The sequence below is a fragment of the Schistocerca nitens genome, chromosome 7 (genome assembly GCF_023898315.1).
Source record: "Schistocerca nitens isolate TAMUIC-IGC-003100 chromosome 7, iqSchNite1.1, whole genome shotgun sequence".
Taxonomy (NCBI): Eukaryota; Metazoa; Arthropoda; class Insecta; order Orthoptera; family Acrididae; genus Schistocerca; species Schistocerca nitens.
In genome coordinates, this window is record NC_064620.1 from 232,453,297 (window position 1) to 232,468,430 (window position 15,134).

General features: G+C 44.3%; 1 protein-coding gene across 1 annotated transcript in view; it reads right to left on the reverse strand.

Annotated features, from left to right (window-relative positions):
- Nucleotides 1-260: 260 nt before the first annotated feature.
- LOC126195547 (sex-determining region Y protein-like) overlaps nucleotides 261-15,134 on the reverse strand; it is a 402,898-nt gene continuing 388,024 nt past the window's right edge. Inside the window, exons 3-4 of the mRNA XM_049934171.1 lie at nucleotides 10,721-10,771; nucleotides 261-367 (exon numbers count right to left, since the gene is read on the reverse strand). Coding sequence (XP_049790128.1) covers nucleotides 261-367; nucleotides 10,721-10,771 — 158 coding nt within the window. The remainder of the gene's footprint in view (nucleotides 368-10,720; nucleotides 10,772-15,134) is intronic.

The window sequence follows — 15,134 nt, forward strand, 5'->3', positions numbered from 1 at the left end:
TAGTCAACAGCGCCTCAAGCGAACAAATGTACAACTAAATGAAACTTTATAGCTCCCTTAATTCGCCGACAGATAGTGCTTAGCTCTGCCTTTTGTCGTTGCAGAATTTTAAATTCCTAAAGTTGTGGTATTCTTTTTGAATCACCCTGTATTGTTCTGCAAATATGTTTGTTTCCTGTTTTCCGACAATGTCGTGGCTGTAGACGGTACGACCGAGTGGTCTGGGCAGGCAGCTCGGCGCGCTCGGCCCGAGTGTTCAGTTAGGCGACCCGGTGGCGGCCGGGGGCGTTGCTCGCGGGCTCATTGTCGGGGCGCGGGAAAGTTTCCCGCGGCGCCTTCCGGCGGCCGAGCGTCGGGTCCCGCCGCGCTGCGCCGCGCCGCGCCGTCCCAGCAGCCGGCTGGGCCCGGGGCCCGCTCCGGGTCGGCTCGTTATCCCGAGGGACGCGGGCTCCGGGCCCCAGCCGGCGTACCGTAATGGGGCAGCGCAGCGCCTCGCGTGAAATATGCGCCAGCAGTCGTTACGGCGGGGATAAATCTGAGGCGCCAGTCAGCGCGCGCGCCGTAATGGCCAGGCCAATACAAACATTAGGTGGCTCACGGTCCTGGGCCGGCCAAATTGGAGGAGACGCTTGTTTACGTCCTGTCACCTCCCCCCCCCCTCCCACCCAAATCCCTTAAGATGGTGGCGTGCACTGGACACAACAGTGTGCCCTCCCCCTCCCCCCGCTCCACCGTCTCTTTCTCTCTCTCTCCCTCCCTCCTTCACTCCTTCTCAGATTCCATACTCGGCCATCGTACTAATGTCTGACGAACGCAGTAGTCGCACACTCACAACTGACAAGGAGAGGTCCCCAGGAATACGATCGAATTTTTGGAAACATCCCTGCAGCGATGTAGGTTAAGGTCCCTAGTGTCACACGCAGCAGTCATTTATCCTGGGGGGGGGGGGGGTCGTTTGTGAGTAATCGTTGAGCAATTAATTCATAACTTTGCGTGATATTCCAGAGCGTTAAAAACATTAACTGCACATAGGGGCGTTGAGGTGTAGTACTTAAGCTATGTTCCTGATTTACGAAAGGCAGTGGGTTCGTATACTGTCAGGAGCTTGAAAATATTTTATTTACGAATCTTTATCGAAATGACTTTGATCGTTATTTATATTCAATTAATTGGTTTAAATCTGCATTTTTTTTAAATTTCTAGTCCTTTGTCACGCCACTTTGACCATCGCGTTAACTATTTCATTTGCTCTTTTTCTGTCTTGAAAAAAAGAAGGATATTTTTACACGTGATTTCAATTATTTTTATGTACCTGACTCAATTTTCAAACATTTGACAATGAACATCTCTTCGTTGAAAAACAAAAGACAATTTATACTGTGCACTGGTGTCAAAAATGTATTTTTCTTTACAACATGCATATTCTTTTCTACGATAATGATCATACAAACATTTAACCGCCAGACAAATGTTTAAAACAAATTCTTGTCGCACTGTCGGTAAAATAACGCAGATGAAGATTTAAACGAAAGAAGAGACTATAAGTAAAACAAAATTCAAGCAAAATCAGGAAGTGAAATAATGGATGCAATAACGTGGACAAAAATATAAGATGATAAAATGGAAGAAATTAAATCTAAATTAATACATGAAATTAAGTGAAAGTTACATTGCTCAAAGATCTCAAATGAAAAAAAGAATGATTGGAAAACAAACTAAGTCCAGATGAAATAGTTAGTATGATATCTAAATGATGTGATAAATGATTAGAAATTAGAAAATACGTTACAACCAATTAATTCAATGAAGATAATGATCAAACTCATTTCGATAAAGATTAGAACACAATAAATTTCAAAGCATCCTGTGAGACTCGAATCCACCGAGTGTACGCCACGAACGTGCCTTTACCATTATGCCACAACACTGCTCGGTGTGTTAATGTCATATTTAAGAATCTAGAAAATCACGCGAAATTTCGATTTTTTTTTTCCGTCGATCATTCGCAAACGAGGGTCGGGGCAGCCACGTGGCTGTGAAACGTGGGACCCTAACCTACATCACCATACAGGTGCTTTCAAAAAGTCAATCTCAATCCTCGGGAACTTCTCCGTGTTAGGTGAAGCGCTTCAGCGGACATGAAAGAAGCTTCGGTCAACCTAGCGGAAGCTGAAACTGAATTATGAATAAAGTCTTTACAGATGTCGAAAACAGTAGCCTTGTCTGTGGGAGCTTCATTCTAACACGAGATGGGTGGGCATGGCCGATCCTTCTTCCTACCCGCAGAAACTTTAGTGCTAAAAACTGAACCATTTGCTTTCTCACAGACCGCACTACATGCAGCAGAACTACCGATTCCTGATGTGTACCGATCCCATGAGTGCTCTGTTGTCCCTTGCAAGAGCATTTTTGGGAAAAACTGCATGCTATCAAGATCAGGACATGCTAAGACATCGTATTTGACCGACATATCTCCACAAATCTATCTGTTTTCAGTACATCGGCCGCCGTGCGGGATTAGCCGAGCGGTCTCAGGCGCTGCAGTCATGGACTGTGCGGCTGATCCCGGCGGAGGTTCGAATCCTCCCTCGGGCATGAGTGTGTGCGTTTGTCCTTAGGATAATTTAGGTTAAGTAGTGTGTAACCTTAGGGACTGATGACCTTAGCAGTTAAGTCTCGTAAGATTTAATACACATTTGAGTACATCGACATAGGGGGCAACGAACGAGTGACCTGCTTGCCAGAAACGTACAACAGCTCACACTGACATTAATTCCTTTACGTCGGAGTGCATGTTTTTGCAAAAGCGAGGTAAGTGACGCTCTCGTTAACGCGCTGGACCCACATTCGAGAGGACGGTGGTTGATATCCTCTTAAAGGCACCCATGTTCACGTTTCCGTAGTTTCTCTCAGTCGCCGAGGGCAAATGCCCGAATCTTTTAGTATGGTTATGGACATGGTCGATTTTCTTCTCGAGGCGGAACTGGTACTGCGTATCTAATGACGTCGTCATCAACGTCACTGACGTTACACCGCAGTTCCCGACTTTCTTGTTTCTATAAGGACATTCTAGAGTGCTAACATCAAATGTCTGTCGAAAGTAATCACAAGCGATGAAAGATGCTGTTATGAGAAGACCTGGACACAAAGCACAAAAAAACCAGTCGAAGGCGATGAAACATTCGTTATGGGAAGACCTGGACACAAAGCACAAACAAACTAGTAGAAGATCAGCTATATATCATAGGTGAAGAAAACAAAAAATTTGGGAACAAATGTAGACTTTTTTGTGTCATAGAGAAGGTAATCTTCCATGTACGTTTCGCAGAGTATGACATATAATATCAAATATCACATATAACCATATGTTACAATTATGACTGAAACAGTGCTGGGAAAAAAGAGGCTTCCAGTTTGCGATCAAGCTGTAGCTGAGTTGAATTTCAGATAGCCTTTGGTGAAAACCAAACGGGAAATGCGACCATAGACTTCCTTGGCCGTTATCTTCTTCGACAAAACGCGTAAACGAAAAAGTAGAGAATTGTGGCGCATCTACTGCTAACAACGCTAATCTTCGGGTCTTGCTTTGTCAACATACTGGCTGTCATGTTGTTTACATCATCCTGATGAATGCTTCTTGCAACAGCGGCCGCAACATTGCTTTTAGAAACCTGACGACGCACTTACATACCCGGAAACGTTTCACTGAAGACAAATGACAAAAAGTTTCATATCCCCCTACTATACTACAGACGAAATATTACATAGAAGGGAATAGTTTTTAAAAAGGATAAGGCTTGAAAAAACCATCCGCGTATATGACATCATTCACGGCAACGTGTACTCCAACCTATCCGAGGCTTCCACATGGTTGGTAGTAGGTCACTCGATTCAAAGTGGTGTGCTGCAGAGACACACGGCACCTATGGCGAGGCGCGGGTTATCCTCTTCCATATCCTCTTTCATGTCTTCTCTGGAAAGGAAAACAGTATACAAATTGCCCAATGCTATATTTTCTTTTTCTGTATCTAGGGTGATTCAGTGACACTTTGTGTCGTTTTCCTCCGCGGTATCATTGGCATGCATAGATTTCTATTAGTTGGGCTGCAAGATATAGAACTGTTAAGGCTGTGAAGAGGTTCCAGTCTTAACATGAATGTGTACACTCCCCAGCTCAATATTTATAGACGACGTAATTCATATTGCGATATGGTGACAGTGCATTATTTGTGGTTTTATCACCTGATTATCATGATTTTATGTTACGCGTAACATGATGATGTGAATACTTTATGAACCTGACGATGATCAGACGAATGAAACTGGTTATACAAATGAATTATTTTACCAGCAGCTCAAGTCGGTGACATGATATTTTTTATATATATAAGAGTTGTGCGGCACCGCCTATGAAAACATTGAGAATTAGACCCCTTACCACACAGTTACCAATTGTGTATTCCCGACCTACAATGATTCCTTCACCACCACGATTCTATTAGCCTTCGTAACAGACTGTGAAGGGGAGTTGTGCCACAGTACGATTATATACCGTCTGATAATCACTTTTAGGCATTGTCGCTGGTTGTTGAGAGACTGTAGGACGATACATAACTAAGACAAAGTTTCTAGTTCGTGTGACGAATGGCAGCTAGCTCTAAACGCAGAAAAATACAAGTTAATGTAGATGTATAGGAAACGCAAACCAATAGTGTTCGAGTACAGCATTAGTAGTGTGTTCCTTGACACAGTTACATCGATTAAATATCTAGGCAATATGAAATGGAATGAGCTTCCGAGGAAGGCGGTAGAGAAGGCGACTGGTCGACTTTGGTTCTGGGGAGAATGTTAGGAAAGTGTGGTTCATCTGTAAACAAGATCGCGTATAGGACACTAGCACTACCCGTTCTTGAGTACTACTCGACTGTTTGGGATCCCCACCAAGTCGGATTAAAAGAAGACATCGGGACAGTTCAGAGGCGGGATGCCAGATTCGTCACTGGTAGGCTCGAGCAACACGCAATTGTTATGGACACGCTTCATGAAGTGAAATGGGAATCGATGGGGGTGGGTGGGGGGAGGGGGGGGGAGCGACGTTCTTTTCCATGCGCACTATCGAGAAAATTTAGAGAACCCGAATTTGAGGCTGACTGCAGAACGATTCTACCGACAAAGTACATTAAGGGTAAGGCTCAGGAAGATAAGATCCTTTAACATCTACATCTAAGTGATTACTCTGCTATTCACAATAAAGTGCTTGGCACAGGGTTCAATGAACCACCTTCATGCTATCTCTCTACTGTTCCACTCTCAAACGGCACGCGGGAAAAACGTGCACTTCAATTTTTCCGTGCGAGCCCTGATTTCTCTTATTTTATCGCGATGATCATTTCTCCCTATGTAGGCGGGTGCCAACAGAATGTTTTCGCAACCGGAGGAGAAAACTGGTGATTAAAATTTCATGAGAAGGTCTCGTCGCAACGAAAAACACCTTTGTTTTAATGATTGCCACTCCAATTCACGTATCATGTCTGTGACACTATTTCCCCTATTTCGCGATAATACAGAACGAGCTGCCCTTCTTTGTACTTTTTCGATGTCATCCGTCAGTCCCACCTGATGCGGATCCCACACCGCACAGCAGTACTCCAGAATAGGGCGGACAAGCGTAGTGTAAGCAGTCTCTTTGGTAGACATGTTGCACCTTCTAAGTGTTCCGCCAATGAATCGCTGTCTTTGGTTTGCTCTACCCACAATATTATCTATGTGATCGTTACAATTTAGGTTATTTGTAATTGTAATCCCTAAGTATTTAGCTGAATACAGCCCTCAGATTTGTGTGACTTATCGCGAAATCGAAATTTAGCTCATTTCTTTTAATACTCTTGTGAATAACTTCACACTTTTCTTTATTCAGGGTCAATTGCCACTTTTCGCACCATAAAGATATCTTATCTAAATCAGTTTGCAAGTCGTTTTGATCATCTGATGACTTTACAAGTCCGTAAATGACAGCATCGTCTGCAAACAATCTAAGACGGCTACTCAGATTGTCTCCTATGTCGTTAATATAGATCAGGAACAATAGAGGGCCTATAACACTTCCTTGGGGAACGCCGGATATTACTTCTATTTTACTCGATGAGTTTCCGTCTATTACTACGAACTGTGACGTTTCTGACAGGATATCACGAATACAGCCGCACAACTGAGGCGATACTCCGTAGGCACGCAGTTTGATTAGAAGACGCTTGTGAGGAACGGTGTCGAAAGCCTTCTAGAAATCTAAAAATATGGAATCAATTTAACATCCCCTGTCGATAGCACTTATTATGGTTCAAATGGCTCTGAGCACGATGGGACTTAACTTCTGAGGTCATCAGTCCCCTAGAACCTAACTAACCTAAGAACATCACACACATCCATGCCCGAGGCAGGATTCGAACCTGCGACCGTAGCGGTCGCGCGGTTCCAGACTGTAGCGCCTAGAACCGCTCGGAGCATTTATTACTTCGTGAGTATAAAGAGCTAGTTGTGTTTCACAAGAACGATATTTTCTGAAACCGTGCTGCCTATGTGTCACAGAGATCAGGGCCCATACGGAGGCATACAGACAGTCATTATTCCATCGCTCTCTTTGCGAGTGGGAAAGGAAAGGAAATGTCTAGTAGTGATGCAGGGCACTCTCCGCCGCGCACCATACCGTGGTTTGCGGAGCATGTACGTAGATGTAGATGTATTCGTGTTGATGGAGGAAGCTCCACTGCCGGACCATGTAGTGTTCTTGTGAAATAGCCTGAACGTAATTTTGCAGCGACAGTTCTGTTAAGTTTTTCCGTAACTTGTATTTACTGCTTGTTGCGTCGGAAGCGGCCTGGAAACTGAGGTAGGCTACAAGCTGTGCAACGACGCTCGTGTAATAGACTTTCTAATGGCATTTCAAGCCGGGCAGAGTTGCTCCAATACATTTTCATAGACCATTCGACGACCCCGTAAACTTCACATCACGTTGTTTTATGTAATAGGCCGTTCACGAAGTGAGACGGGTTTTTACGCCCCCTCCCGGTAAGCGACACCGATATTACTCGGTAATTAATACCGTGTCAATGCGGACATTGTCAGTGCGTAAATCTGCCCGCCCTCTATCCATTTATGTCCGTGTAAATTGAGACCGCATTAATTCCCGACAAGTCTCCGTTTACTCGGCGAGCACATAAATTGAGGCCGGGCGAGACGGTACGGCACTGCAGGGAGCGGTGTAAACGCGCGCTCAATTAGTAATTAAAGCGCCACATAAGCGAGGCTCCGCTGATTGCGGATGCAGCACAGTGCCCGCCACCGGTCGCCTCCCGCTAATGTCAAGGCGTTGCTCAAACCTGGAAGGTCGGCAGCCGCGCGCGAGCAGGAATTCGGCCGCTATCTTCTGCGGGAAATAATTAACTCCGTCCGGCATTCGCCGCAATCGCGTGTCGCATCTAGGAAAAGCGCCGGCTCTGCTCCCAAGGCTAGCCGGCGCACCATTAGGTCAGCTGGGTGACTACTTTCGCTCTCGACGGCTGACGGGGGCCGTGAGATTTCGGTGAATCTGATGTGGCGCAGAGCGCTTTTTGACGCTCCACAGAGCCGTGTATCGCAGATTGACTGACCAGTTCGCGTCACGACTTGTTGGCCAACACCGCCACCGAGCGGTAGTCGGGGACTTTACACAACTGAAGCGGAGCCTTTGGATCGCAATAGGTCTCAGCCACTGGGAACACACTCGACTTCTCCCATGGAGAGCAGAGAAAGTCTTCATAATCCGAAAATCAAAATACGCTGACGAGACCTCACGCGATATTAATATCTTGAAGCAGTACGACTCAAAGATTTCCGAGCGGTTTTTTTTCACTTTTATTTAAATTCTATATTTATTAGAAAATGGAAACAGTAAATAACACTAAGGGTAACATTCGTCTCAAAATACTTCCTGCGATAGTGATATCATTTATACGTCACATACAATATCGCGAGGCCTGTCACAATATCGACAATCGATACGACAGGCGAAATATTTATTTTGGCTTATTTAGCAGTTTTGTATTATAAATCGCAGTATGCAGTTTCAAGGCAACGACGCTTATCATTAAAGTTGTGAGAAAATGAAACGCTTACAGCCGTCTTTATGATTTTACTTATTCTGTGGTTACCGGTTTCGGTGATTCAATGTGCCATCTTCAGGCGGTAGTTGATGCTGAAGGGTTTGGCACGACCCCTATATATACCGCATCCTTGGCCAACATAACTGGTCACGCAAACTGTCTGAAAACTTTGGTGTCAGCACTCCAACATGATCGTTCGAGTGGGAGGAGAAAAAAAGTAAACTTTGGTCTCTAATCGGCGATGAGTACGAAAATTAGCAGGTATTGCGGAAATTATCACAGGGATCGGAATGTGGAGAAACAAACTAACTGAAACATACAAATAAGATTTCTGTTCAAAGCTACTATACATAATGAAATCGACGGAATGCATAAGTGATTTGGTGATTTCGCGGAAGCGGATACAAATGTTTGAAACAAGCAATATTAATAGAGTAATGTAAGTCGATGCATTCAGTTATTATGAGAATGAATTGTTCTAGCCTAGGGTATCACTTCTTGCTTGTGTGTTCTAAAAGCATCAACATTGAATCAGTAATTGTGATGCAGTCTTAGGTAATTACGTACTTGAATTTGTGTATTTCCTGTCGTCGAATAATATTCAAGGAATATACAGACATTAACACAAATCGCGGATGAAATATCATCACCCAACAGCGAGCCGTAAAGAAAGTAACGACTGACAAACACTTTGCAACGCATATGGTTGAACAGTACCGAGAACGCATGCTTCAAAATTTGGAATTATTTTTAGGCTACTTTTGACGTCTTATGGAATCTGCATATGTTAATGTTTATCATTAGGAATTTTTAGGTACAGTATCTGGCAATAAAATGTGCAACATTTATACAATATCGAAAGCAGCACGCCCTTAATTCTCACAGCGGGTAATGCTGATCAAAAGTACAAAAATACGGTATTAAACATACAGGGTGTCCCAGGGTGAACGGATGCGACAGGAACGATCATTCGAAGAAAAGGTGATGTAGATGTAGATATAGATGAAAAAGTCTAGTATATATGGGCTCTAAAATGCATACCTTCCCAGATATGAGCACTTGCTCATCTTCGCTTCTGTGAAACACGCCTCTTCTACTGAACAAGAGCTCATAGCTCTTAAGATACGTGATTCGTTGAGGAGGGGGGCTGAAATGCGAGGGTTTCCCAGAAAGTAATGTTCAAAGTTGCTCTGACCACTATGGGACTCAACATCTGAGGTCATCAGTCCCCTAGACTTAGAACTACTTAAACCTAACCAAGTTAAGGACATCACATACATCCATGCCCGAGGAAGGATTCGAACCTGCGACCGTAGCAGCGCGTGGTTCCGGACTGAAGCGCCTAGAACCGCTCGGCCACAGCGGCCGGCGAAAGTAATGCAACTCATTTTTTTTTCTTCAACAATTCTGTATTGAACATAAGAGAATTACACACACGAAAGAATGGCATTTTACCTACAAACCCTATTTTTCCACGTAAGCTCCATCCCGTTCTATGCCCTACCTCCAGCGCGAAGTAAGGGCGTGTATGCCCTGTCGGTACCAGTCCTTGCCCTGGTGACGGAGCCAGTGCTTCACTGTGTGAATCATCTCCTCATTGTCCGAGGGGGCTAGGTCAGGGCTGTAGAGTGGATGGGGTAATACTGTACAACCCTGTGCGGATAATTGCATCCACACTTCCTTTGCCGATTGACACGTGCAGCACCAACTGCCGAGTCGTAATGTGTCTGTCCTCGCAAATGACAACATCAGCTCGCTACAACATGTCAGATGTGACAGCCGTGGATGGTCTCCACGACCGCTGCAAATCGTGGAGCTGCGCCAAACCGCCTTCTGGTAACCTCACCCTCCGTGCCCAGCGACTTACTGTACTTCTGTCGACAGCAGGTGCTCCACAGACTTTGCACAAGCTTTTGTGAATATTCCCCACAGTTTCTTTCTCTGCAGTGAGAAATTCAATGACGGCACGTTGCTTGTAACGTACGTCACCTACTGACGCCATTTTGAAACTGTTCTGCAACTACGCTATCTGTCGGAAGTGGGGGAACTTGGCCCGCTCACTTAGGAGACTTCAAATAATACATACGTAACGTTTCGCATTCGTAGCATTGTTTTCGGCTGAGAAAAAAATGCTGTGCATTACTTTCTGGGCAACCCTCGTATGTGTACGAGTAAGAATGAGTAGTAACCACATTGAACCCCTCCTGTAGTGTCAAAGACAAATGTCTATCAGAGGGAAGAATGGCCATCATTTCAAAAAGTATTTGTGTAGGGATTTGGGTTATGTTTATCGAACATTTTCTGGTTCTGATCAGTAGCACCTCCTGTTAGAATATGGGATACTTTGAACACATTATACACCTCCGAATAAAACAAAGTATCCGGTGCAGATCGTCGACTTTCCTTAATCAGTACTCGTACTGCTCCGTTTATACGAAAGACGATCCTCGCAAAACCCCAGAAAATTGGAAGAAGAGGAAATAGTCTGCGAACGACTTGTATACCGACGTCGCGTCGTCGACGATATGGTAGAGAGACAGCAGATAAGTGAGAAGATGGTGTAGGACAGTGGTGGTACTTACGCGTCGGCTTCCACTTGCGTAACGGCTGGCGGCGCGGCCAGCGGTACTCACCTGTAAGAGAAGAGAAGACAAGGCAGAGGTTAGCTGGCGTTTGTAGGCCGTTCGTTATGCGCTGAGCGGCCGATAGGCGGGTAGGCGTGCGCGGCCGGCGCGTACGGTCCGGCCTCTCAGATAACGTCTGCTAATTGAGCGTATAGCGCAGTAATTATACGGCCGTAAATTAAAGCGAGTAAACCAGTTCTGCGGGCAAATTTGTATACTGAATCGCCTTAAAAGCGAGAGGCTATTTAGTAATTTCTCCGCGGCTGACTTTCAGAAACGGCGCGCCCGCTCACACGCGCGCTTTCGACAGGCCGGGGAAAACGTGGCACGCGGGTAGTCGCGAGGACTCAGGGGCAGCTGATATGACAGGCATTTTTCCCTGACCAGACATGTATGTGCTGTCAGCATTTGTCGTGTTCCCTGTAAATTGGGGGTTAGTACGGCCATGTTTTATGTCCCAGCCTTATCGCGTCGCTGACATGATTACGTGACGACAGCTACACCTAACAAAATAAGGAAAGAAAGCTATAATAAAGATAACGAGCTGTTCTTTGCCGTTTCCACGGACGAACACTGTGAGCACAGCGAAACCTCTTTGTTTTACGATAGAACCCGTCGCGTTCTCAATGTCCGTGGTGTCACACGTAACTCTTTCCCCTTTTAGTGACCTATTTTCACCTAGACAAATCGCCACAACGGACTCATGATGAATTGATGAACTTATTATCATCTTACCAGCAATAGAGATACAGACATCAACTATATTTCTTTAAAATGGAAGCTGTGCCTTTTTTTTTAATCCAAAATAAGAATTTATAGTGATATAAATGCAATGAACAAATTGTTCAGTATGTCTGAGAATAAATTATAAAATAAATATACTTTAAACCTGAGATGCTTTTGTTGTTTGTGGAGCCGGTCGATGAGCAAACAACTAAAAACTCTCAGCGGTGTCTTTCAAAGAATTTGCAATACACTGGAACTACTGTTGGCACGAATTTTTAGCTACGTGGTTTCATAAGATTACGGAAACACGTTGATCAATATTCTATGAACTAATTTTTACTTCGTGTACATAAAAACAGGTCACCAACTTATTTATAGTATCGAGAGATATCTGACATGGGAGTGCTACCTGGGTCACTGGGCATAAGCAATTTAGCAGACAAAACGATTCGTTTCTTGACAATAGAGTTGCTTAACGGCATGGAATTTCTGTCACAATTAAACAAAGTGGCTACTTCGAGCAGTGGTTGAAGATTCATCTTAAATGTGAAACAATAAAGAATAAGTGCACATAAGAAGTGGTAAAGTTACGTCAACAATCATTCGTGACATTACGTCTCTATCATCTGCAAACCACTTGAGAAGTACGTTGGAAAGGGTACTTGTTATTAGGGCTACTTCCCTTCCATATAATATAGTCTTCGGGGTCTCTACTGCGGGATACGTAACGGATTGTGGTACGTGCCTAGATTCTTCACTTACAGCTAAAACTTCGAACACAGGTTTACACGTGATAGTTCGCGTCCATCTTGATCAGTAGAGAACGACCTTTAGCTGTTTCATCCTAATTAAAAAAAGAATCCTAACTGACATGAACTGAGTACTCCTCACTCCAGTTTGGTTGCACCATTTTTAGTGTCAACAAATTTTGGACATTTTTCTATTTTTCTCACAGTTAAGAATTTAACACGAATTAACATAGTATCGACAGTGTTCGATTCTAAGTGGACACCAGTTTCCATCACAATGCGACAGTACAATTTCCCTATCACCACTAGAGCCCAGATTACGTCTTGAAAACAAAGCAACTCTTGATGCGAAACGTAATATCTCTCCTTCCGTTGTCATATATCTGCGCCCTGTACTCCAAGGACGAATGACAAACCTGTAAGTTCTGTACCACTGACTAAATCTCTTGGGATGAGTCTAGAAAGCGATGGGAAGTGGGACAAAATTTCTAAAATCAATTGTGGGAGCAAAAAGGGAAAACTTTGATGATTTGAGATATTTATCGAAAAGTTTACTGCATTCCTGAAAGACACCACATAAAAGGCACTAATAAGTACGACCTGAAGGGACTGTAACTTGTCAGTTTGGTTCATATAAAAGTATTGCAGGGATGCTTACACTGCTTAAACTGACAATCAGTGCAAGAAACGGAAATACTGTCGGTCATCTGACGAAAACTGTTGGCACCCGTTTGAGCTGCTGTAGCTGTAAACGATGGCAGCTGCGGATCTCTCAGTAGCGTGACTGGGCGCCGCAACTGCGAACACTGAGTGAAGACAGTGTTGTCAATGGAGCAGCTAGTGTGGGGAGAACAGCACACGGCAGCTTGGGCCTCTGATTTGCAGCGGGGGCCGAAGCCGCCGCCATTCAGCGCTCCCGGATGTGTTCTGCGTCGCCGACGGGGCAGTTGGACCGGGTCACCTGCTGCCGCTCGCGCTAACACAACACCGCAGCCGGTATCCTAGCATGTCACGTTACACCTTTGTTAAGTTCATCCACCTGAGGCGCATCACCACCTAAGCGTCTTGCGTACTGATTGTTCCGCATATCTCCTCGCGTAGAATGACGAGAACCAGGCATCTGCGTATTGTGGTCTAGCCGGCACATTTGACATAGATGCGTGAACCTCTCTGTGTACAACTACAACTACAATCACACTCTGCAAATCACGATACAGTGAACGGCAGAGGGTACTTCGCATCAGTATTAGCCCTATTCTTTACCATTTCATTCCTATACAGAGTGAGTGAAAAGTGGCTACCGCTCTACACGCACGCGAATCTCTCTTGTCTTATTCTGAAGATTCTATGCCAAGAACGTCCGAGCCACCACCCAACATCGCGTTCCGGTGAATGCGGCACCTAGGAGACTGGTGTGAATGCGATTGTCCAAGAGGCACGAAATCCTTGACTGGCAGATGCTTCCAAACAAGAAGATAATATGAACACTGCCGCAGTAGCTCACTGCATTGTACTCATTCCGGACTGACCGATATATAATTATACCAGGACTACTGCAGTTATCACTGACATTTTTCCAAGACTCTTAGGAAGTCATTTTTACGAAGCGCTGTGCCTATTATATTACTTAAAGAATATATTTTGATTTTAGTTCATTGATTAATCGATCCTTTAACATGGTGAATTGATATGGAAGTATTCTCATTGTATCTTCAGGACGCTACGGTCGCAGGTTCGAATCCTGCCTCGGGCATGGATGTGTGTGATGTCCTTAGGTTAGTTAGGTTTAAGTAGTTCTAAGTTCTAAGTCCCATAGTGCTCAGAGCCATTTGAACCATTTTATCTTCAGGAGTTTTTTTTAAACCTCCGCGTGAAAATGAAACAAACTTTTTGATTAATAATTTCTTGTTTAAATGTTTTATGAAAGGCACCCGTCGCAGCGGAACATTTTTAGCGTTCCGTACCCAAATCGGTAAAAATGAGCCCTTACAGGATCAGATTTTTGTCCGTCCATCTGTCTATCTGTCAGTCCTATTGTTAAAAACGCTTTTTTTTTTTTCAAGAACGGGCGAACGTATCAAGTTGAAATTTGTGTCAAATACTACGGTCTACGGTTCCTTGTCGGTGTACAAACGTGAAGCTCGTAAGTCAACGCAATCAAAAGATATGGCCATACTGATACTCGCAAACTCACTCATTAAAACCTACAGGCCGGCCGGAGTGGCCGAGCGGTTAAAGGCGCTACAGTCTGGAACCGCACGAACCTACGGTCGCAGGTTCGAATCCTGCCTCGGGCATGGATGTGTGTGATGTCCTTAGGTTGGTTAGGTTTAAGTAGTTCTAAGTTCTAGGGGACTTATGACCACAGCAGTTGAGTCCCATAGTGCTCAGAGCCATTTGAACCATTTGAAAACCTACAGGATAGCTAACTTCCGTTGACCTAGAACCATAACTTTGAAAGACGCGAAGTTCCACAATATAAGTAAAGAAAAAAATTAGAACGTTGTTAATCTGCAATTCTTTCAAAGGGAAAAAAGTTTTTGTCGTTTGTTGTCCGACTTCAGATTTAAAATATTACCAGTATCAAAGTCGATAACAGGCAAAAATCATCCACATTGTCGATTACCGGTACGAATGAGGTGTCTTATATACACAACTAACACTGCACTGAACCCTCAGACCGCGAGTCATACTCGCACTTGGCCATTTTTTAACGCAGTCAGATGCTAAAATCTGCGGCCCCAGTCATTGTTCTTATACTGGTAACTAAAATTTTCCAGTTGATTTTTATTTTAGGCGCCTACTGCGGTGATTCACCAGAGAGAACTTACAAACGAACTTACACTCGGTATTTGAGAACACTGAATACTTTAACATTTAATAAAATGTAAGACTCA